Here is a 24630-nt window from a genome sequence, read left to right as displayed (position 1 = left end):
GTAGTTTTTGAAAAGGTAGCATGCCTAGACAATATGAAATAAATTATTTGGGAAACACACCCTCCTTTACAGCCTTTACTGTGTGTACTTTAGTATTTAATTCATAAAGATGACGTCAATGACAGAAATAGTAACCTTACTGAACTATTTTATTTTACAATTTAATAAATGTAATAACTATAAGTCAAATAAACTAATCGTGTCCTTTTGTAATGCAGATAAATCAGGTCACAGTCTGGAGGTTCTGTGATTCGATCATCAGCACACCTTTGCGTAGATACGCAGCCACCCTTCAGGGTCATATAGGGAACAGGAATAACCGCTTCTGGTATGTTTATTTTCCTGACTTCAACAAACACATTTCAACAAACACATTAGCACTTCATTTATAAAGATATTGTCAATGATAGGAATAGTAACCGTACTGAAAATTTTTATTTTACATTTTATAATTTATATATTTACCAGACCCTTATGTCTTTATATTAAAAAATACTGAATTTTCTATTACTTAATATGTCAAAAGAGTGATGATAATGTACTGTGTGCGTGTGTGAGTGTGTGTGTGAGTGTGAACGAATGTGACTGTGTGTGTGTGTGTGTGTTTAAATGGGATGTGTATTCTTATTTCAGAGCTTTGTTGATTTAAAATCTAATAATAATAATAATAATAATAATAATAATACATTTCTTTGCATACAACACAAAGTTCTTTACAGCAGTAAAAGAAATGAACACTATAAAAACACAATACAATAAAATAGAATAAAAGTAACACAATAAAAAAGACTAATAACAGAATTTAATTATTAAAACACCAAATAGAGAGACCACAATGTAAACCAGCGATGCTAGTTCCAGTACATTTACTGTTGGCCAGAACTGTCGCTATGCTGCACTGGGTTGTCCACTTCCCCAGGGTGTGTTTCCAGTACAAAGCAGTCTCAGATTCCAGGCTTGAGTTTTATAGAAGAGGAGGTGCCACTTTTAATGCCACTTTATCTAAGGCTACATTCAGATCACTGGCTGAATAGGCCAAAATTATTTTCTTTTTTTTGTGGCTACATGCGACACAGATCTGATTTTTGTTCTGAGCTGTGTGATCAGACTTGGGCCACTTCCGTATGTGGTTCTAGATCGGATACATATCTGACCTGCGGCCATGCCCAGAGGAAAAATCTTTTGCTCACGACAGTCTTTTCTTTAACTCTTGAGAAAGTAGTAAGATCTCAATTGTACATCTTTTTGAGATCACTTCAAACTAAATTGTTGCTCCTAAAACCCCCTTAGGAGAAAAGATGAGATAATGCATATATTGTACTCCCAATGTTGACTCACAAAAGGAAGCAGTTGTAGTGGTCAGTGATGAGGCCTCTGATCCTGCCTGGGTCGTAGTACTGCTTAAGATCTTTGTGCACCAGCTTGTGAGATATCAACCTGTAGGCCCTGATGAGATAAAGCCAAAGAACCACCAAGTCCCCCTTGCCTCCCTGAGCCTCCCTAATAAGTTGGGTGACCACCTTCCACCCCAAATATGCCTCATGCATTCCAGCATGTTTGGGTCCTTACCCTTCTGCACTGAGGTGTCATAGTACCTGTTCCTCAGGAGGTACTCAGTTAGCAATGAGGCAACAGCGCTCAAGAATATATTTTTGCTCCACACGGAGCAGTGAGATGGTTATAAACTGCTCAATAACTTGTAAGTCTGGCCCAGCCTTTACTGTGTGTCCTTTAGTTTTTAATTCATAAAGACGATGTCAATGATTTGAACAGTAACATTACTGAAAATATAAATATAACAATTCATTAAATGTAAAATATAATTCTATTCCACTATAATTCTTAACTATTTATACTGTGTTTTTAATTTTTAAAAATCAGTTTACAGTCTGGAAGTTCTGTGATTCAGTCATGTGATTCCTGGGTGTGTCCTTATATCAGATTCTGGAGTGCACACCTTTGCATAAATGCAAAACCACCCTTCAGCGTCAATCAGTGAAGAGGAACCACTGCTTCTGGTATGTTTATTTTCCCTCTACCGACACTGAACACATTTCTGAACTTGAGCATAGGTTTAAAGACGTTTATTTGAGATACAGAGTGAACACAACAAGCCTGTCTATCTATCTATCTATCTATCTATCTATATATATATATATATATATATATGCATATATGTATATATATATATATTTATAATACAATACATATATATATATATATATATACACACACACACATATATATGCACTTGTTTCATTTGCATTCTATTTTCTTTGCAAAAAAAGGTTGGTTTTGCACCCTGAATAAATGTGGTGGCGTTGGGCTGTGGTTACCTGTGGAATGTAGTTTCGTAGTTTTTGAAAAGCTAGCATGCCTAGACAATATGAAATAAATTATTTGGGAAACACACCCTCCTTTACAGCCTTTACTGTGTGTACTTTAGTATTTAATTCATAAAGATGACATCAATGACAGAAATAGTAACCTTACTGAACTATTTTATTTTACAATTTAATAAATGTAATAACTATAAGTCAAATAAACTAATCGTGTCCTTTTGTAATGCAGATAAATCAGGTCACAGTCTGGAGGTTCTGTGATTCGATCATCAGCACACCTTTGCATAGATACGCAGCCACCCTTCAGCAACATATAGGGAACAGGAATAACTGCTTCTGGTATGTATACCTTCAACAAACACATTTCAACAAACACATTAGCACTTCATTTATAAAGATGTTGTCAATGATAGGAATAGTAACCGTACTGAAAATTTTTACTTTACATTTTATAATTTATATATTTACCAGACTCTTATGTCTTTATATTAAAAAATACTGAATGTTTTATTACTTACTATGTCAAAAGAGTGATGATAATGTACTGTGTACATGTGTGAGTGTGTGTGAGAGTGTGAGCGAATGTGACTGTGTGTGTGTGTGTGTGTGTTTAAATTGGATGTGTATTCTTATTTCAGAGCTTTGTTGATGTTAAATCTAATACTAATAATAATAATAACACTAATAATATATTTCTTTGCATACTACACAAAGTTCTTTACAGCAGTAAAAGAAATGAACACTATAAAAACACAATACAATAAAATAGCATAAAAGTAACACAATAAAAAAGAATAATAAGAGAATTTAATTATTACAACACCAAATAGAGAGACCACAATGTAAACCAGCGATGCTAGTTCCAGTACATTTACTGTTGGCCAGAACTGTCGCTATGCTGCACTGGGTTGTCCACTTCCCCAGGGTGTGTTTCCAATACAAACCAGTCTCAGATTCCAGGCTTGAGTTTTATAGAAGAGGAGGTGCCACTTTTAATGCCACTTTATCTAAGGCTACATTCAGAATACTGGCTGAATAGGACAAAAATGCTTTTTTTTTTTTTATGGCTACATGCGACACAGATCAGATTTTTGTTCTGAGCTGTGTGATCAGACTTGGGCCACTTCCGTATGTGGTCCTAGATCGGATACATATCTGACCTGCGGCCATGCCCAGAGGAAAAATCTTTTGCTCAGGATAGTCTTTTCTTTAACTCTTGAGAAAGTAGTAAGATCTCAATTGTACATCTTTTTGAGATCACTTCAATCTAAATTGTTGCTCCTAAAACCCACTTAGGAGAAAAGATGAGATAATGAGAGAATGAATTTAAGACTTCATTTTACATTACATTACAGGCATTTGGCAGACGCTCTTATCCAGAGCGACGTACAACAAAGTGTATAACCATAACCAGGAACAAGTATGACGAAACCCCTAGAGAGAAGTACCGGTCCAAGTACAGGGAACAACCGCATAGTTCAACCTGGACCCTGGTGGTTAGACTGATTAACACTAACAACGAGAACGGCAACAACGCAATCTATGGAAAAATAAAAATAAATAAAAATACAAGTAGTCGTTAAGACTGGCGTATCAAGTAAGTCACCTATTAAACAGCTGCCTAGTTACAACCCTAAGTTTAGTCATTTACAGGGGGGGAAGGGTGGGATGGGGAGAGGTGCAGCCTGAAGAGGTGGGTCTTCAGTCGTCGTTTGAAATGGGTCACAGTCTCAGCTGTTCTGACCTCCACAGGGAGGTCATTCCACCATCGTGGGGCCAGAACAGACAGGAGACGTGTTCTGGAAGTGCAGGTGCGAAGAGGGGGAGGTGCTAGGCGTCCTGAGGTAGCAGAACGGAGGGATCTGGCTGGCATGTAGGGTTTGAATATCTTGTGAAGGTAAGACGAATGGATATCGAATTGAGATGCGGTTGTTTCTCATGAGGTCACTATGAGAAAACTGAGACATATTTGAGAAGAATCATGAGATCCTAGGAGTCATAGCTGAGTTTTCTTTGAGCTCTTTCTATGATCTCATGGTCCCATGTTCAGGAGACCTAAATTAGACTTAAGGTCATTTAGAGATCTCTTGTTTTTATCAGAGTAAGACATAAATGAGATTATATGTGGTTGTTTCTCCTGAGTAGAATTTGAGAAGTAGGAGAAAAAGCCTTTGGTCTCACCTTTGTGAGGGAGGAGAAGTGTGAAGACCAGACGCGACCAAACAGGGGATCTACAAGTTACCGCAGGGCACTCCGGTAACCACTAAGTCTCGTGAGAGACGAAATAAGAAGGGGGTGCTATACTCCTAAGGGACGTATCCCAAATAATGAATAATAAACCCCTAAACGAGTAACTGAGGAAGAAGGAGTATAAAAAATAAAGGAACAAGGAAACGAGAAATAAAGAACAATAACCGACTTCGAACCAAAGCTGAGAAAAAGAAAATATCTTTTCACAAACGAACATAAGGCGTTCTGAGGCCAACTAAAACCAGGGGAAAACTGGTTAGTAAGGGGCGGAAAGTAAAAACCACCAACCACAGAATCTGGACAAATACCGTCCTAATACCTTTTTCCCAAAAAAAAAAACTGAAGTCTGAATTCTTTGTACTTCGTTGGTTCCTAAAATCCTTACACCTTGCTCAGAAAAGCGACAGGAAACTGGTTAGAGAGAAACCCGTTACACTCAAGCACCGTTCCACTGCCTACTGACGCTTTAAATACCCAGCCACAGGTGTGAGGCAGCGGCAGATGTGAGCAACCAACAGGTGAAACAGATCACAGTGGTAATCCTGCAGGAATGCAAGGAATGTTAGAGCGGGAACAATCATCCCACAGGAACCAAAAATAACGATTAGCCGAGTGGCTAATCTGCAAACTCGAAACTAATCGTCCCCAAACACCAAAATAACGATTAGCCGAGTGACTAATCTGAATGCTAACCACTGAGCCGGTGCAGAAAAATGATCTACCCTGCACAGAAACCGTGACAACCTTAGTATTAAAAATAGCTCATTTGTGTCTAGGAGAAATGAAAGAAACAACTATGAGATTTCTTCTTGGATTTTGCTTTCCTATGGGTGTGACTGCTCTGAGAACTGTCAGATCAGAATTTGTTTGTCAATATTTTTGTTGTTGCTAATTCAGGCAGGTTATTTCAGGCCAGTGTTCTGGCCACACTTATGGCTGATATGGTTTACTGACAAACATTTTAATGATCAGGAAAAAAGGGACAAATCGAAATGCATAAAATCACATTAAATGTTAATAAGACTGTATAGCTATGCCTGGGATGTTAGCCAGTCTTACTGTCCGTCTGTCCACACAGGTTGTGGCCTCCTGTGGTCGCTGTTAGGCCTCTGGGAGAACTGTCTAGTCCGGTTGTCTGAAGAAGTGGCTTTTGCTGGTTGAAAAAGGCTGATTGCTCCTTGGAAAAGTTTGTTTTGCTGTTCCATGTTGGCAGGATATGATGCGCCGTCCAGGTTCTCCGCTGGGTTGCTGGCGTCTCTGGTCTTTGTCAAGGGATGGGTAACCTTGGCAGGAGTTAACAAAGAGATCTCTGGTCACACTTAAACATCTGCATTTGTTTAAGCGACCTCCAGGCTTTAACGTTGGGTCTTGTTGGTGGCACTGCGCTTAAGGCGGTGGCAGACGTGAGGAAGGAGTTTAAAGACCGAGAGAGAAGAACCGAGAGAGAGAGAGAGAGAGAGAGAGAGAGAGAGAGAGAGAGAGAGAGACAGAGAGAGAGAGACAGAGAGAGAGAGAGAGAGAAGACGATGGCCACTCAGTTTTATTACCTTGGTTTGAGGTTTTATGGTCTGTTATGTATTTCAGGTTATGGGATTGGTTCACTGTGACCAGATGTCAAGCTGGGACGGTTGTTAACATCCCCTGCGTTTTCTGTGGAATGTAGTAAAATGTAGTTCCGTCATCCCCACAGCTTCATAATACTTTTTAAATGTATTTTAAATTAGATTAACCAAGTATACACTCTAGTGATGTGAACTGATGAAGTTGCAATTTACACAATTGTTTTTTCTGTGTGCAGTCTCTTCACTGAAGCAGAATGAGTGGCGCAGCTGACAGGCCTGAAAATATTGAGGACTGGACCAAAGAACATGTCCGCCATTGGCTGCTAAGTGATCTCAAGGTTCCTCAGCAGTACGCTGACATACTTTACAATGAGGATGTTTCAGGTGCTAGTCTGGTCTGCTTTCAGAAAAATGACCTGGTGGATTTAGGTGTGAAGCAAGGGCCAGCTGTTCAAATTGTGAGCAATGTGAGAAGACTTAGACAGTCTTTCGGAAGACCACATCAAGAGAAAGCCACAGCTTCTGGCAAAGACAACCACAGAAGTGCAAATGGCAGAAATGGTGAGGAAGAGCCCTTTGAAACAAACACACTCACCTCCAGCACTTCAGTGTCGTACCCAAACTCCAGCAGAAGTGTGTCACCCTCTGCAGAGGTGAAGACCTCAACTGTAGTCGCTGAAGGGGAGGCCAACCCAAAACTTTGCACTCAAAAGGACTGTGGTGGAGGAGGGGTTGAGCAGACATTGGAAAACCTGCAGTCCCTCGAAAGCAAAGTTATCCAAAATGAAGCAGCGGAGACAGTTCCCTCCCCTGTCAAGCAGTGCAAGGGCACTTATGATAACCCGGCAGGTTCACCAGAAACACAGGAGGCTGTGCATGGAAATGTGATGAAAAGTCAGCCATTAGCAGTTAATCCCTCCAAACAAACAGCTTCAAATTTGGAGCAGCAGAAGTGCCAACCTCGGGCCTTCGACAAAAGCAGCGTGTCACACACATACACGCAAAATGAAATCCTCCCTCCCGAAACAGGTCCTGGCAACCTTCTGGACCCTGATCATGAATACAAGCTGCTAGCCAACACGGCAAATGCCACGGAATCAGAAGTACTGAGGAAATTCACCAATGAAGTGTTTCGCTTTGCAGCAGCCTGCATGAATTCACGCACAAATGGGACCATTCATTTTGGAGTGGGAGATGCCCCAGATTATGCACATGGGCAGATAATAGGCATCAGAGTCCCTTTACCTCAGAAGTACATAGATACATTTCATCACCAACTACCAAAGTATTTTCTGAAACACACAAGTATAGCCAGAGCGTGCATCAGGCCACCAACATTTGTTCGGGTTCTACACCTTGACGATACAGCCTCAGACCTGTGTGTCATAGAGGTTGACGTTGTTCCAAATTATTCAGAAACTCAGGAGATTCTTTTTCACACATCTATGACATCTCAAGACAAACAAGGGAAGAAATGTAAAGAACAGTGTCTTTTTGTACGACAAGGTGCAAGCAGCCTCAATGTCCTAAAAAATCCTGGAGATCAGCAGAACATGATTGATGATGTTAAGGCTTGGGCTTCTGCAAGGAAGTCCGCAGAAGAAAATGATCGCCAGGAACCAAGACAAAGCAACCAAGGACAAAGGCTCAAACAGTTAATTTCTCATGGAAGAGACACACTAGAAGATTCATTGCACAACATTGTTGTGACAAACAGGTGCCCTTCAAATCAACTTGAGCACCTGCATTTCTTGAAAGAGCTTACACTATTTTCAGTGTTGGAATTTGACCCTGAGTCTGAGCTCAATGGATCTTGCAGCTTTTTCCGTAAAGACAGAACTGCCAACCTTCACTACCCACGCATGTACAACACCGGTGACAGTGCATCCACTATCATTGCAAAACTAAATTTGTTCAGACAACCCAGCTGGGTGTTTTGCAATGGTCGAACAGACGAAGAGAGTGAAGATGACAAACCTCTTGACTCTAAAGACTGGTTCAAGAAACGTGCTGGAGAAGTACAAGACTTGATCACGTTTATATGCAGTCCTGAGATTCTACAAACCGATAAACTACAGGTCATATTCTTGCTCCACTCAAGTGTGGAAAGAATTTCCAGCCCTTTGCTTGATACCTTTTGCATGATCTACCAGAAATTGGGAGGGGTAGAGAATATGATGTGCATATGCAGAGACGCATCTGTGTTCAATATGTGGAAAGATTTAGTGAAAACACGGTGTGAAGTAGACATCACCAGCAATTGTATCTATGAGCTGAACCTCAATGAGGTCAACTCCACAATTATGAAAATGAAAGGGCCCCAGACACTCTCAGCCTGCAGATATCTGCCATCCTTTGGCTCCAGTTCTGTCCTCCTGAACAAAAAGGACGAAGAACAGATGACAGTGTTGAACATCCTCAGTGAGAATGAGTGTGAAAACACAGAAATTGAACTCAGTAATTCTTTTCTGGAGTTTAAGAACAAAACTGAGGAGGATTTTTACAGAGGGGGGAAAGTAACTTGGTGGAACTTCTACTTGTCTGAGCAGCCAGGGTGTCTCCCATTCATCAAACGAGACAAATATGAAGAGCTATATGACCTGATCACACCACAGGAAGGGTACAAAACCACCTGTGTGATAATCAACTTGTTTCACCACCCAGGCTGTGGAGGAACTACACTGGCTATGCATGTCTTGTGGACCTTGAGACGGAAATTCAGATGTGCTGTATTAAAAAACAATGAAGTCCAGAACACTGAAATTGCTGCCCAAGTCACAAAGTTACTAACCTATGGAAAAGGGCAGCAGACCAGTTATGTGCCTGTTCTTCTGCTGGTCGATGATTTGGAAGATGTTGAAGACCTGCATCGATGTGTACTTCTTGCTGCACATGAAAAAAGAAATGGAGACAGTCTAATGGTCATAATACTAAACTGCAAGAGATCACAGTTCCCAGATGATTGCTCAAGAAACAGTCGAATCCGCAATGTTTTCATTACCAACAAGCTCTCCCCCAAGGAACAGAGCTTCTTTGAACAAAAACTGAGAGACCTTAAAAACAATTATGAAAAACCTGAGACATTCTATGCTTTCATGATCATGACCAATAATTTCAGTGAACAGTATATTGAAGACCTTGTCCATAACACTCTCGTAGGTCTTGACATCACCAGCAAAGCTGGACAGCTCCTGTCATTTTTAGCCCTGCTAAATACATATGTGAACGGCTCCTCTATGTCACTGTCCCTGTGTGAGGAATTTGTGAGAATAAAAAATGCTCTCTGGGGTAAAGAAACTCTGGAGAAAAAAATGAATCCATACTTCACACTTCTGATCTGCTTCTCTGTTGAAGAATGTGGGACCTACCAGGCAGTCCGATTTCTGCATCAAATGATTTCTGACAAATGCCTTAAAGCCCTTACAAGTACGTACAACCTCAAACTAAGTGAAATAACAACCAATCTCCTGCATTGTGACTTGCTCTACAAATCGGGCATGGGCAAGGATATCCTCATCCAAAATGTCCTGAGTATGCTGATCACACGGCAGCACATAGAATTCGGAGATCACAAAAACACGCTGTTTTCTCCTTTGATTGAAAAAATGCAGGAAACAGAAGGCACTACCCAAATCAAAGAAGTTTTGATTGAAGCCACAAAGAGATTTGAAAAAAATGCAACCGTGCCTCAAGCTCTAGCAAGGCATTTTTACATAACAGAGAAGGATTTTACATCAGCTTTAGAGTGGGCACATAATGCTCAGCAAAAGATGTGCAATTCCTACAATGCTGACACAGTGGGACAGGTCTACAAAAGCTATCTCAAATATGAAATTGAACTTGCTGAGAAGCAGTGTAAAATCCTTACTCCTGAAGATTTGGAAAGGTACGTGGACCTTGCATCCAAGGCAACAAAAGCATTTCAAGATTCACAAGATCTAGCACGCAAAGACAACTCATTTGATAGCTCAGATCAGCGCAATAAGAAGCGTCCGAGAACCTACAACACCTCCGGGTATGTTGGTGAAATAGATGTGGGAATGATTATCTTCAGTGTTCTCCAGAAAATCCCCTTTTTCAATGAAAGTGATCAAGCAAGTCAGCAGAAAATGTTGAATTTTCTCAAAAATACTTTGCCTGTCAGTCAACTCCATGAAGACGAGGCAAATGAAGATTTTGTTGCAGTGCTAAAGAGGAATGAGAAGTTTCTTGTTAATATAAAGCCTCGTGTCAAGGATGGATTCATATTCTTTGAAAATTGTTTCACATACCTGAAGCCACGGTCCATTGAGAGGGAGACTGCAGAAGACAGAAATAAAAAAAAGGTGTCAAAGCACTACAAAGAATATGTCAAGCTTTTCTGCACCTCAGGAGAGGAGAAAGAGTCCGAGAGGACCAGCCAACCAAAACTGAGTTTACAACAAAAGATTGAGGATGCCCGACAGTATTTAGAAGGAAAACGTGCAGATACATTTGCAGGACTTCTGCAGTGCCTGAATGACAAGAGTGGCATGGAAATGGAGAAGATCTTTGAAAAACACAACTTCATATATGAGAATTCCGCACGGAAAACATTGATGAACAAGACAAATTTTATCTTGGCAAACATTGTTCTTCACTGCATCAAGCCAAGCTCTAAAGTGGTAAAGAAGTACGAGGAGTTAATCAAACTTTTGAATGATATTTTACAAGAGGAAGGAACCCAATCTAAAAGCACAGAGCTCTACTTCCTGTCAATGTTGCTGCTTTGGCCAAGAAGAGAAAACACAATGGAAGACATTAAAACATCGAAAAACATCTGCATTTACGTCTCATCAATTAAAAAATCCTTCCACCGAAGGTACTCACGCCTGTTATATGCAAAAAGTGCTATGGCTCACTTCTACCTGGGGAAGTCCAGAGGTCTGAAGAGGATTGTTCACAAAGGGAAGCTCGACCAACGCGTGAACAGAGAACAACACTCCAACCCGCACCACCTCTGGCAGAGTGGAACAATATGGAAAGAACCAACAGTCGAAAGCCTGCTTCTGCGTGTGACAGGTATCACAGAGAATGAAGCCATCTATGTCCATTATCCTGGAAATCTCAAAATTCCAGTACGTCCAGTTTACCTCGGTGGTGTCCGCAGTGGATGCAGTATGGAGAAAGTTTCTTTTTACCTTGGTTTCTCCATGGAAGGACCTGTTGCTTATGACATAAAATATATAAATGATCCGTAAGCAAATTACTGTCATGATGAGATGAGGAATGATCAAGATGAGTAGTATTTTTTTTTCCTTTCGTAGTTAAAAGTTATTAACCCAGATTTTTTATTTTTACTCTAATTTGGAATTGACTAATAGTAACTGAACCTATAATTCAGATCCATGATTGTGACCTTGGAAACCATACAAGCAGTATGCTACATAAATTCGGTTTGGACATGCGCCATGGACTGTGTCCTGGATGGACTTCACATCGCATAAATAAGGTACAGATGGATGGTCAGACAAGTCCTACCCACTAATGGCAATACTTTCCTATTAGAAAGCATCAAAGGCTTGGACCAAAAATGGGAATAATGGTATATTTTTCCATGATCCATCTGAAGTTAGTGGAAAATGGGGGACATGGAAGCCACAGTTGAGACTAGTATAATTGAGATTTGATATTTGACTGTGGCATCCCTTGATACACTATAACAGTACCAACAGGATGCAGAACCCAGCAGACTCTCCAAAATGCTAATTTCTTAAGTTACAGTTGCAGAGCTATTTTCCACAAAAACCAACAAGAACAAAGAAAATGATGAGAGATGGTCACTGTGTGGAACAGCCTGCCAGGTCACACAGTAGAGGCAGAAACTCTGGGGATTTTCAAGACCAGCCTTGAATTGGTGTTAGATGCTACCTACTCTGTAGGTAATCAGGGCACTAAATTAGTCAGGAAAATGGCGAGCATTGTTGGGTTGAATGGCCTGTTCTCATCATTATGTTATGTTACCTTATGTTATGTAATGCTATGTTATCCATCCAGCACAATATTGTACTTTGTATCATTATCTTGATGTTTTAGCTTGTCATGCATCCTAGGTTTGACTTGGCATATGTCAGAGTAATCATTACTGTGTGAACTGGACTCAATGTGTGCATGGTAATGAATAACTGTCACAAAATGAGTATTGTACCTTATCGGACCTTTGGTATGCACTTATTGTACATCGCTTTGAAGAAGAGCATCTGCCAAATAAATGTAATGTAGGTGCATGTGTGAAATGCCTGTAATGTAATGTAATGCAATTTAAGTCTGTGTGCATTGTATATCCAAATCTGTTAAATGAATGCAATGGACAAATCCTGTGTATAGATATGAATGGAACCTGTAATGATCAATATACAGAATAAAATTGTTGCCCTAGTGAGTCAGCAGCAAGAAGCCCAGAGCCTCACAATGCAGCCTCCTAAAAAAAATAAAAATAAAATAAAAAATGAGATTTAGGCTGAGTTGCATATATTTATTGATGTTGTATATATATTTTTTTTCATTGTAAAAGAACACACACCTATGTAGTGTAATGCACTTCAGATTTTAACAATGGATATATTGTAACATCGCAAGTATGAACAATGTAACGGTGTTGAGGTAATTCATTGAGGTAATGATTTGGGAGAGAGCATCCTCCACTGGCCAGCCTGGTGTAAAGTAGCAGACAGCAGATAAAATGGGTTGAACAAGTTACAGCTGAGGTGAAAACTAACAGGATCAGTAGAAGACCAAATGGTATAGTTCAGAATAGTGCAGTTTAGAGGAGCCGGATGATGGATCTGGGGGTCCAGACAGCGTCGAGGCATGGGCAGGGCAGGAACAGGGCTGAAGCAGTCCATGACCATGGAGCAAAGAACAGGACTGGAGCGATCCTGTGGATTCAGGCCGAGGAAACAGGCTGGAGCGGTCAACCAGTGTAATACTGTAACACCAGTGTAATACCGTAACACCAGTGTAATACTGTAGCACCAGTGTAATACTGTAACACCAGTGTAATACTGTAGCACCAGTGTAATACTGTAGCACCAGTGTAATACTGTAGCACCAGTGTAATACTGTAACACCAGTGTAATACTGTAGCACCAGTGTAATACTGTAGAAACGATCTGACGTCAAGAACAGCAGCAGGAATTAAATGTAATTTATTTGTTTTTTAACTTCTCGAAAGGTTTCTAAATTATTTAAACCCTTCTTCAAATTTAAAATGAAGCCATTTGATGACGGCCTGTGGAATGCTATTTCCAGTGGTTGTAGCCGCCCTCGTCCTCCCAAATGTTGGCTGCATACTTCTGGAACTTGATGTTGTGGTTTCTGGCGACGATGAAGGACCTGTCGCTGGGGATGAAGAAGTTCTCGGAGATCATCCCATAGTCACCGCAGTTGGAGCAGTACTCCACGCACACGGTGACGTAGATGTTTCCCTCATTCAGGATCTTGCCGAAGTCCCAGGTCGGGATGCGTATGTAGCGGATGCGGGTGTCGCGTTTCATTCGCATCCTGGTTTCCGTGGACACTGAGAAGAGGGAGCCGCCAGCACTTATACCGTAGACGATCTCGATCTCCTCCAGAGTCATCCTGTCTGTGCTGTAGAACACTCGCAGGGGTCCGCCAGAGGCGTTGGCCACATAAGTCATTACGTCTCCCACGACAACTTCCAGGTGAGGACACCTGCATGTAAAGGACGTCTCTGTGTTAAAGCCTGGAGCCACACTTCGTAGTGGCACACCACCACGCTGCCCCCTGCTGGCTGTCTAGTGTTACAGCTTCCATAATTCATCAGGGGGATGAAGTCATCCATGTTGGGCCTTTTCTCTATATTGCCCCACAAACTGCTTCAGATTTAATCAGCATGTTCGCAAAATAATATGCCACACACAGGTAACTGCATCAGACAGAGAACTGCATTATAGACAATCGCTTTAGCCGCAACTGAGACTGAAATAACATACTTGCAGTGGTTATTGCATTTGGAAGGGAGAACAAACCTTAATGGGGTCTATATTAACTGTTCAAACATTGTTAACCTAATTGATGACACAGCAGGTGAAAATGGTGGGTCAACTGCTGCCCATGCTTCTCAAGCCTAGCAAACTGACTGTGTGTCACTTTCTCCTTCAATGCCATTAAAAATTAATCATATATCAGCAACCTCTGAGCTTTTGTTTCTGCTGGGTAAACATGCACCTTTTTTATCCGAGTGCCCACACCAAGGGGGCGTTGCTGAAATTCATGCTCTTAATTATTTAATTAGGTCAGTTGCATCTTGACCTGATGTCTGTTTAAGCATCAGCTGCAGCTGTAAACTGCACATTAATCCGAAGCATTTCACTACAGGAGCCAACCTACGATTTACAAAACTAAGCCAGGGTGCTTGTTTTATACGTGGACTCTGGAATCCAGCTCGGGCGATATTTGGTCATAATTCGTGACTTAATAATAACAAGCACGTAACCGTCCAGACCCACGGCGCAACTCACTTCCGCAGACACATTTTATCTGGCGCATGCGTCCCACAAAGCGTCCCTCAAAGGTTGTCCGTGAGTGAGTGAGCGACCACAATTTGCCATGCATAGCCAACGGCAGCAGTTCCTGCGCGCCGCGGGGAAAACAATTTAACTCAGGTTCTCCTACGTCATTTCATGCTCAGACACACGCTCTCCTCCTGCACAGTTCAGTTTATGAAAATTAAGGAAATTCTGTTAACAGTTAACATTCTTGTCTGGGATAATAATAATGTGAAAGTAACTGAACGAATGAACACGTATATGATTTTACAGCGAAAAACATAACTAAATTACTGACCATATTACAGCACAAAAAACAAGCTGCCTGAGTAGAAGATAGCTACAGGAGACCCTGCAGTTAAAGAGGAGAAGAATAAGTGAAACTCTAACACACACCCCGACAACCATGTCCCCAACATACCCATCCTGTAGTTTCCAGCAAGTGACAACAAAATATATTCAAATATTATTAACCCTTATTTAAAAAATTTTTTTTTTTTTTTTTTAAACGTCATACTCTGTCCACGCGCCCTCGTGCTCTTATTCATTCTGCAACATTTTTCTAACTTTTAAGCCGCGTTTCCACCAAATGTACCCGGAACTTTTAGTCCCAGGAACTACTTTTCAAGGAACTAAAAGGTTCCTTCAGCCCATGGTTGTCTGCGTTTCCACCGCGGTCTAAAGTCGCGCGAAGATTAGGCAAATTAGCCCACTGACGTCCATCTGTCCTATGATTTCTTCTGTAACCCCATACTACCACCGAAGTAGCCTACATTATTTTCTAATAACCGGGACAGCCCGGAGGGGTTTATTCCACTTATATACAATGGGTTACCAACAATGACTATATATGGTTACTTTTGTATTTATTGATTTTTATCGATTTAATCACCTGGAATTGAAATATTCTTCTGCAGCCGTCTGGGCATATTTTACCGTTGTCAAGCAAAACTGTCGTTGGTAGTTGAACTTGGACCGTTGTTATGCAACAAATAGGATATAACAGGCCAATAGTCAGATTGTAACGGTTTTATATATCCTCTCAAGCACATTAATTATGTTTTTATGCGAACATTCACTTTCATGTCTTGACATCCGAGGCGACAGAATGCATTCACATTTCCAATATAACTGGCAACAACAGCAGAAAACATGCACACGTTGTAAACAATTTGCTGTTTGATTACTTTCTCATCGTCAATTCCTTATAGGCTAATCGCAAAATGACAAGAATAGAACGAAAACTCGGACTTGCGTGAAAATTTAAATTAGCAGTGGTACAGCCACCGTTTGCTTTCCTTCGAAGTTACTGCTAGCCGAGCAGCGAAGTGTGCCCTCCAGATGCGAACCATGCACCATAAATTAGTCCATAGTCTTCCTGGTCTTTTTGTGGAATTGTAGAATGGCAGAGTAAAATTACGGCAGTCTGAAAAAACTAAAGGGACGATTACTAGAATTAACCTGTTATTTTACCCTGACAAAAAGTGCGGAAGGTGACTTCCAGTTTGCTTTTACTGTATCACCAATTTGAATTACGCAGAACTACCGCATACCTCACATAACTGTATCAAACGTTTTGAGCCAATTACAACGGGCTAACAAAGAAAATCCGGAAGATTAGATAGGCCTATGTTTGTTCCCGGCTTGGAGGCGGTGCCGGGCAGTAGCGAACATAAACAATCGACACATTTCACGTGTAATAATCGGTGGCAAAACGTAGAAAATAGTAATTTCCGAAGCCACAGCAATAGCGTCCTTCAAACAGAGGTAGACTAATACAGCACAGTTCAGTTTATGAAAATTAAGGAAATTCTGTCCTTTCCTGCACACTACATTGGTTAGCCTGTTAGTTAGATAACTTTCTGAAGTAGTCTAGCAATTATATATAGGCTAGTATCATAACTGGACAAGCGAGAAAAGGTTAACGGTCTTGTCTGGAATAATAATAATGTGAAAGCAACTGAACGAATGAACACGTATTTGATTTTACAGCGAAAAACATAACTAAATTACTTACGACATCATGGCACAAAAAAACAAGCGCGTGAAAGCTCTGTGCGACTCTGGAAAAGAGAAAAATAGAACTAAAACAGTCTCAACACTTTCAATTTCTCTTCTAGCCTACTGGTACATTTATCCCCATATCCACCAGAGGGCAGATGTGAGCTGCATGGAAGGAACAGCCTTTGCTGTAGCGTGAGGTCTACATAAACTTACCATCTGATGCGGTTATTTTTTCACAACACAAATAAAGCCATGATTTCATTTAGGCTACCAAAGATAATGTCTCCACTCATATTAGAGGGGTGATTGAAGCACACTGCCAGACACACACACACACGCACAAATGCACAAAATAACGCAGGTTTGAAAGTCATGATTGATAAGGACAATTTCATTTTTTCAGCCACCCATTGATCATTCTTTTTTTGCACAGTGTAAAAAATATTTCAAAATATTTTATAAAACATTTTCATAGTGACAGAAACGTTTTTTGAACTCAAGTCAGTTACAGTTTCTCTCAGAACTGTGTAAAATTTGCCTCTCTGACCCCAGTGCTGGTAGAGGTGTAAAGTTGTGCTCATGGTGAGCACCTTTACCGACTAAACAATAAAACATTGTTTTGGGTTTTTTTGTTAGTTTTTTTTGCCTCAGAATCAGAATCACTTTTGGAGTTGGAGGGGAACCAGACTGGGTGAAGAGTAGACGCTTTCACTGACTGACCGGTAGGATTGGACCAGTACAGACTGTCAGTCAGTCAGTCAGAACCTTTATTTAAATTCTCGGAGGTACAATTGAGACATTGGAATTCCTCAGTCGCAGAAGGACGAAGATCCTCTGTTGGGCTTTCTTGATTTGAGAGCAGAGGATGTCCCCTGTGTTGGTGCTGGTCCATAAAATGCAAATGACTGAGCGAAGTTCAGAACTGTGTTCTTATTCTCCAGGGGAATAACAATACTCATCTCTCCTCTCCTTTCTTGTCTCACCACAACGTTTTTCTCTCTCTCTCATCCCAAATCACACAGTTTTACAGAAGATCCGACAGTACGAATCCTAAACCCGGGATAGAGGGGCTGGGTGAATGTGGTCTGGACTCTGTGCAGGAGGGTCATTGTGTCAGAGACGCTGTAGAAGGACAGAGTTCCTGCCCTGTGATCCAGGTACACTCCAATTCTGGAGGAGGAGGGAACAGGGATTTCAGTGGTCCTGTTGTTGTGTAAGAAAGAGTAACTGGAAGGAGAGCAGCGCAAAGCCCAGGACTTGTTATTACCCAGACCACAGTCATTAATCTGCCCTTTCCTGCTGATCTCTTTATATGACATTGCTATAGAAACCCCATCATTCCCACTCCACTCAGCCTCCCAATAACAGCATCCAGACAGACCCTCTCTGCACAGCACTTGGGCCCAGAACTCAAATCTCTCTGGATGATCAGGATATGAATGGATCTCTCCCATATTGGTCACCTCCCTGTTCCCCTCAGACAGACGGAGGACTATGTGTGCTGTGTTGGGGTCCAGTGTGAGCTGAGAAGAATCTGATGGAGGAGAAGGTAAAGATTTAATATGAGGACAGGTCTATCATAGGTTTGTTGATAATTCACTCTTTTGTTAATTCATACTTCTAGTTTTTCTACTGAATTCATTTTTGTTTTAGAGAAAGTAAATTCAATATTTTTACTGAACTTTATTGAAGGTTATGAATTACTAAGAGGACAGGTCATATGAGGTCTGTCTGTAATCCATTCTTTTCTCCATACATACAACACAGCATGATTTAAGTTTGATCATCTCCATATGCGTGTGCACCTGTGTGTTTCTGATTGTTCCCAAGGAAAAACTCACCATGATGGAGAATGAGAAGTTATATTAAAAAGGAGTATAGCCTTTTTTAGGAAAGAGCAGTAATTGTCAATGTTTAGTTTCAGAGTAGTTTTTAAAAACAGTATTTGTCCCACAGAGAAAAAGTGTGTGTGTGTGTGGGTGCCTCAGATGAAAGTTTCAGAGTGAGAACTCACACTGTAAGAAATCCTCTCTGGCCCTGGGCTCTACAGCATGGACTTCTTTCACTGCAGGGACAGAGTGAGAGAACAGGACACAAATAGATATTTATGTGTTTAGTGGGGCAGAGAGAGATATTTGATGAACGATGAGGATTGAGGATAATGTCAACACTGAGATGGATTTCAAATATTCTGCATATTTACAGTGTAAATGACAATTATATTCACTCTATTGCACAGGAGAGTAGACAGGGGTCCAGGGTTGGGCGTGGCCTACCCTAGCTTCCATCTTGCCCGGCCAATCAGAAAATGAACAACGCAAACAGCCGGCAATAATAATAATAAATTAATTTTCGTCCTGCACAGGTTCTCCACAGCCAAATGCAAATATGGCACAAGAAAGGATAATAACTCAAAACGCAAATTGTTAATGTCATTTGCTTTATATAAGCTGAGTTATAAATAATATATATATATAATAAATTTATCAGCTTCATGCTGGACGGAGTGTGGCACAGTGGTAGAACTGCGCTGAACGAAGGTCGAGGTTCGATTCCGAAGGACACTGCCGTTGTACCCTTGAGCAAGGTACTTAACCTGCATTGCTTCAGTATATATCCAGCTGTATAAAATGGATACAATGTAAAAAAAAAAAAAAGTGCTATGTGAAAAAGTTGTGTAAGTCGCTCTGGATAAGAGCGTCTGCTAAATGCCTGTAATGTAATGCTTACTCACCTTTCAAGCTTTATAATAGCCTAGAAAGTCACTTACGTGCAAAATGTATAGCAAACATTATTAATTAAATTATTTGTGGTACTTTCTTTGACAGCAGTATTGTCTTGTTTTCTGAAATGCAAAGATTGTGGGAAAATATGCCTGTGCATGTTGTTGTCCAATATCAAGTGTCAAGTTTTATCATGTGATGATGCTGAACAATGTAACTGCTAGTTTTGGCATTGAAATTTTAAGGTCATCTAGTAATCTAGTGAAAAACGAATAAAGCGAATTAAAATGCATCATAAACACAAAATTGGATCGCAGAAGAGAAAAGGGAAAACAGAGGGATGGATGGCTTTGAAAAAATGTCTTCCCAGGGTGTAATCCTGATTTGGGGGGAATATTGTTTGCTCACTGCCCCCTGTAGCTTTTGAGAGTTTGAAGAGTGTCAAGGTGGCAACAGGTGTATTTTGTTGTAGTGTGATCATTAGCTAGTTTTAAATTGATGCATGAAGTATGTTCGTTATATTTGAAAAGGAAGCCCAAGTTTGATATTTCAAAATGGCCACCCTGTCAATGCATTTTACAACCACTCTTGCCACTGAATCTGACCAATGATTTTTGATGGGAAAAGAAGTCTTTAAAGTCTCTAACTACCTGATTCAGAGATTTTTACCAGTTCCTCCTTGCAGACATCCTCCAGTCGCTCTTTCAGTTCAGAGACAGATTTCGTCAGAGCCTCAAAAGAGACGTGTGGACTGACAGCGATGCTGGGTATGTCTCCAGGTCCAGGAGGGGCACAGAGAGACTGACAGCTCTGCAGACAGACAGACAGACAGAGAACCGTCCCAAATCTGATTTCTGTACAGCTGTCAGGAGCAGATCTTTGTAAATGAGGATCACACCTCACCATGTATGTACAATGGACATTGTGCAGGTTGTCAGAGAGCCAGTAATATTACCTGGAGGAACTGGATGTGATCCTCTGTGTGTGAAAGCTGCTCCAGCTCAGCGTCTCTCCTCCTCAGCTCAGCAATCTCCTTCTCCAGTCGCTCCAGGAGTCCTTCAGCCCGACTCACCTCAGCCTTCTCCTGATCTCTGATCAGCTCTTTCACCTCAGAGCGTCTTCTCTCAATGGAGCCGATCAGCTCAGTAAAGATCCTCTCGCTGTCCTCCACTGCTGCCTGTGCAAAGCGCTGTTAGGAGACACAGAGAGAGGGGGGCTGTACATTTTAACTAGGCCTTTCACTCAGCTCTTACTGGGACCCCAGACAGCCTGTTCCCCACAGTGTGGCTTAGTGGGATTGAGCCCCACAGGGCTGGAAAGTGACCCAACACTGGGCTCCTCATTGGCTGACTGGAGGAGAGCCCTGACTGAGCCCTGAAATGGCTCTTCCAGCAGCCAGCTGCTGTCTTCTCCTCTGGTCAGTACCCACCTTGAGTGACTGCACAGCCTGTCTCAGATCCTGAAGCTTCTTCTCTCTCTTCTGGATTCTCTGCTGGAATTTCCTCTTTGTCACCCCTAGCTGCTTCTATAAATAGATAATATTACAATGAACTTTTCATAGTCTTTTCATACATTTGCATAGTCCAAATGGAACAAGACAACCAATCATGTTTGATCTATAGCAGGTCAGGGTGTAGACGTGTACTGGCCTTATAGATAGAGCTTCTAAACTGTGTGAGTGAACTAGCTGCTCCAGCTGTGTTGATTCCCATTCAGGGAGTGAATAGGGGGGTGAGGGGTGTGAACAGAGCTGTCACAGAGAGCTGACTTGGCTTCACTTCCTGCTCTTACAGCTTTATCACTGTGGACTTCAGGCCTGGAAATCACTGCTTTGTTCAGTACATTGAAGACTTCAAAGGTGAAAATCTGCCTTTTTACTACTATTTAAAATGCATTAAAACATTTCGAAATGTTCTACATAAATATACAGAGGGAAAAAATAACACAACAGTCTCTTTGTGATATTTGATCATTCATTTAATGATGAACAAAGATTAAGGAATGTAAACAATATCATTAACATAAACAATGTAAATGAACAACAAGTAAGCAAAAGACTGTAAAACACTAGAAAACCAGTAACAATTCTTAAATTTTACCACAGTCACACTTAAATAATGTGTGTGGCCATCTCTTGCAGCCACTACTTTTTGGCATCTTTGTTGCATAGAATCACTAAGTGACTGTGTCTGTTGTTGTGGGATGTTTTCCCACTTCCCGCAGAAGTGCATCACGCAGATGCTGGGCTTTAATTGGAGGATCGTGTCTTCTGACGCTGCGATTCAGCACATCCCACACACGTTCTATTGGGTTCGGATCAGGGGAGTAGGAAGGCCAAGGCAGCGCTCGTACACCTGCATCCCGAAGTGCATCTGTGACCACTCCAGCTGTGTGTGTGGCATTGTCCCGTTGTAAGGTCAAGCCATGTTGTCTATGTTTATTTCCGTATTCAAGACACAGTTGAGTTTCTTTTTTTTTTGTAAATCAAATAAATTAAATAAGTCATGTTTTCTTGTAGTTACAGTATAAGCCAAGATGATGTGTGTCATCATTGTAACAGAGAGTGAGTGTTATGTGTAAGGGTTTCAGTTCTTACCTCTTTCTTAGTCCTTTCTGTTGCAATTGAGACTGTTTTATGGCCTCTGTGTTCATCCATTGTACACAGATAACAGATACACTGCTGATCAGTACGACAGTAAAACTCCAGCAGTTTGTCATGATGAGAGCAGATCTTCTCCTGCAGGTTTCCAGTGGCTTTGACCAGTTTGTGCTTCTTAAGAGGAGGAGATTCATAGTGAGGCTGCAGGTGAGTTTCGCAGTAAGAGGCCAGACACACCAGACAGGACATTGCGGATTTGCGCTTTCTCCCAGTGCAGACATCACACTCCACGTCTCCAGGTCCAGTGTAACAGTGAGCAGGAGGAGCAGCTTGTAGTCTTGACTTCAGTTTCTCCACCACTTCAGCAAACATGGTGTTTTTTCTTAAAACAGGCCTTGGGGTGAAGGTCTCTCTGCACTGGGGACAGCAGTAGACACCAGCATTATCATCCTGATCCCAGTAGCCCTTAATACAGCCCATACAGTAACTGTGTCCACAGGGAATAGTCACCGGATCCTTCAGCAGATCAAGACAGATCGAACAGCTCAAATGGTCCTCATCCAGATTGCCTGCAGCCTGTGCCATTTTACTGCTCAACTAACGAAGATCAGTTTTAGTTCAGAATGTAGAATAGTTTATCTGAATCCGTGTGAGAAAGAGCAGGAGATACTTGGTTCTGAGCAAATCCACCTAGATACTGGCCTCTGCTATTGTACTGCTCACAGTGACAGAGTTAAGTTTCGTTTTTCTGAAACTGAGGGCACAAAAGAGAGAGTGGGAGTGACTTCCTGGTTCTGCCCACAGCCGCAGGAGGTGTGGTGCTGGACTGATGCCAGGCTGAGCAGATCAGGGATTGTAGAGAGAAAGAAGTGATCTGTCTGGTCGTACCTGTTTCTGACAGTAGGTCTGGTGATGGAGTCAACCCAGAGTACAAAGAGAATGGGAACTGTACCTGCACTGCAGTCACTCGCAAACTGCTACTTATACCTTTTATTATTATTATCCTTTTCAGTACGAAATACAGAATATTTCACAGTCTGGTTACTGCTGTGTGGAGAAATGCATTATACAAATGTGTTATAACGCGCAAAAAAAATTACAAGCCCTTTTTTTTTTTGTTGTTTATTGCACACGTTTTCCCTCGGATCTTCGCAATATCTTACCAATGTCACTGGTCAAGTTCAGGAGGAAAAAACATGTCCGCACGAGACATTTTCTGTGCATTTCCAAATACAGCATTCGGTTTAGGACACGCATCTATTTCCTTCCAAGTAACCGCAGGCTACACGTCGGACTGAGTTCACAGTAATAGATATCTATGATGTACCGTATGCGAAGGATTTTACTTCATATATTCAATTCAATTTTGTTTGTATAGAGCTTTTTACAAAGAACTGTCACAAAGACACTTTACAGGGTAGCAATGCAAGACATGATACAACAGCAAGGTTATGCTCAGCGCTTCTTATGTAAACCGAGAGAGCAGGAAGTGACCAGGTGAGGGTCTTAAGAGGTAGCCTACCGCAACTAAAAAATAATTAATTTCCGCATCGAAGCGCAGTGGCGGTGCTTGGAAGGCAGTTTTGACTGGCAACTAGCAACTTAAAGGCGTGATTGTTTTGATCCAGCCTGCAAAAGTTCGCCTAACTTTCTATTCATTTTTCAGCCGGTGATTGTGCCATTAGCCACATAGCATGCTAATTAGCTAACGCTAGCGTGTTAAGCACACCTGCGATTAAGAACATAATATGGCTCGGCAGCTAGCCAACTTGTGGGGCTAATGCCGCTAGCCACCCCAATCACAGTTCCTGGCTAGCACTGGGCTGATTAAGTGTCTCCGTGGCTGTCTCCTGCAGCATTCACAGGAGCCAGGAAGCTAGTTTATCTAGCGTCTAGCAAATGGAAGTGTAATTATTCCTGATCCAGCTTGCGAATGTTTGCTTTACTTTTAACCAGAGTGCAGCCATCAGCAAGGCCAGGAATTCTATTTTTTATTATTTTATTCTTGTGAAATGTGTTTGGAGAAGACCAACATTAAATAAAAAAAGGACACTTCATCATTCCACCTACGGGTTCCAGGCGAACAATAACTAAAAAAACAAACAAATAACAAAAACAAGAAGTAAAACAGAGCAGCCACTCTCAGTTGCACTTGTAGCTGACCGCCTTCCTGCCAGGTCCAGCTCCTCCAGATCCGCTGAGGATTCTTCCGCCTTCGGCAAAATATACAAACGAAATCATCTCGTGAGCTCCCAGTTCAGTGAACTGGGAGAGCAGCAACTTAGCACCTGGGCTGATTAGTTAACGCAGCAGTGTGCCTTCCAGCCAGTGCACAGACCAATGCACCTCTCAGATGACAGAGTAGAGCTTTCACAAAGACATATTCAGGTATAGAATGAAGACTGAGCTGACTCCAAATAGCAAGTAAGCTAAAAATAAAAAATAAAAAAAGCACTCAAAGAGCGGTGAGAAAAAAATCTAGAAGAAATGGTGGCAGTTATTCATACTGAGACTCAGCCAATCATCTCTTACATTGAGGAATTCTGTCAACATCTATCAGAGGTGAATCTCAAGCAGCCACCACCTGTTTCCCCAGGTAAAGCAGAGATGTTTGGTAGGTTT

At 41.4% G+C, this 24630-nt stretch overlaps 2 protein-coding genes across 3 annotated transcripts; one reads left to right on the top strand and one right to left on the bottom strand.

Moving 5' to 3' along the window:
• Positions 1 to 113: 113 nt before the first annotated feature.
• LOC135253989 (sterile alpha motif domain-containing protein 9-like) lies at positions 114 to 12342 on the top strand. Of its 2 annotated transcripts, none has more exons than XM_064333895.1 (2): positions 114 to 328; positions 6391 to 12342. In XM_064333895.1, the coding sequence occupies exon 2, from the start codon at positions 6409 to 6411 to the stop codon at positions 11371 to 11373; it is 4965 nt and encodes a 1654-aa protein (XP_064189965.1). In that variant the 5' UTR covers positions 114 to 328; positions 6391 to 6408; the 3' UTR covers positions 11374 to 12342. The 2 variants fall into 2 exon arrangements, with proteins under 2 accessions (XP_064189965.1, XP_064189966.1); XM_064333896.1 differs by lacking the exon at positions 114 to 328 and adding an exon at positions 2571 to 2681.
• A 4720-nt stretch (positions 12343 to 17062) lies between these two features.
• On the bottom strand, positions 17063 to 24013 carry LOC135253997 (tripartite motif-containing protein 16-like). Its single transcript, XM_064333911.1, has 7 exons — positions 22006 to 24013; positions 20839 to 20934; positions 20365 to 20598; positions 20060 to 20219; positions 18701 to 18751; positions 17476 to 18220; positions 17063 to 17429 (listed from the first exon to the last, which is right to left on the bottom strand). Exons 1-6 carry the CDS (start codon positions 22591 to 22593, stop codon positions 17691 to 17693), a joined length of 1659 nt encoding a protein of 552 aa, XP_064189981.1. The 5' UTR covers positions 22594 to 24013; the 3' UTR covers positions 17063 to 17429; positions 17476 to 17690.
• Positions 24014 to 24630: the final 617 nt, after the last annotated feature.

This window comes from Anguilla rostrata, chromosome 4, assembly GCF_018555375.3.
Source record: "Anguilla rostrata isolate EN2019 chromosome 4, ASM1855537v3, whole genome shotgun sequence".
In the NCBI taxonomy this organism is placed as follows: domain Eukaryota; kingdom Metazoa; phylum Chordata; class Actinopteri; order Anguilliformes; family Anguillidae; genus Anguilla; species Anguilla rostrata.
This window is presented reverse-complemented; position numbering and strand designations above follow the sequence as displayed.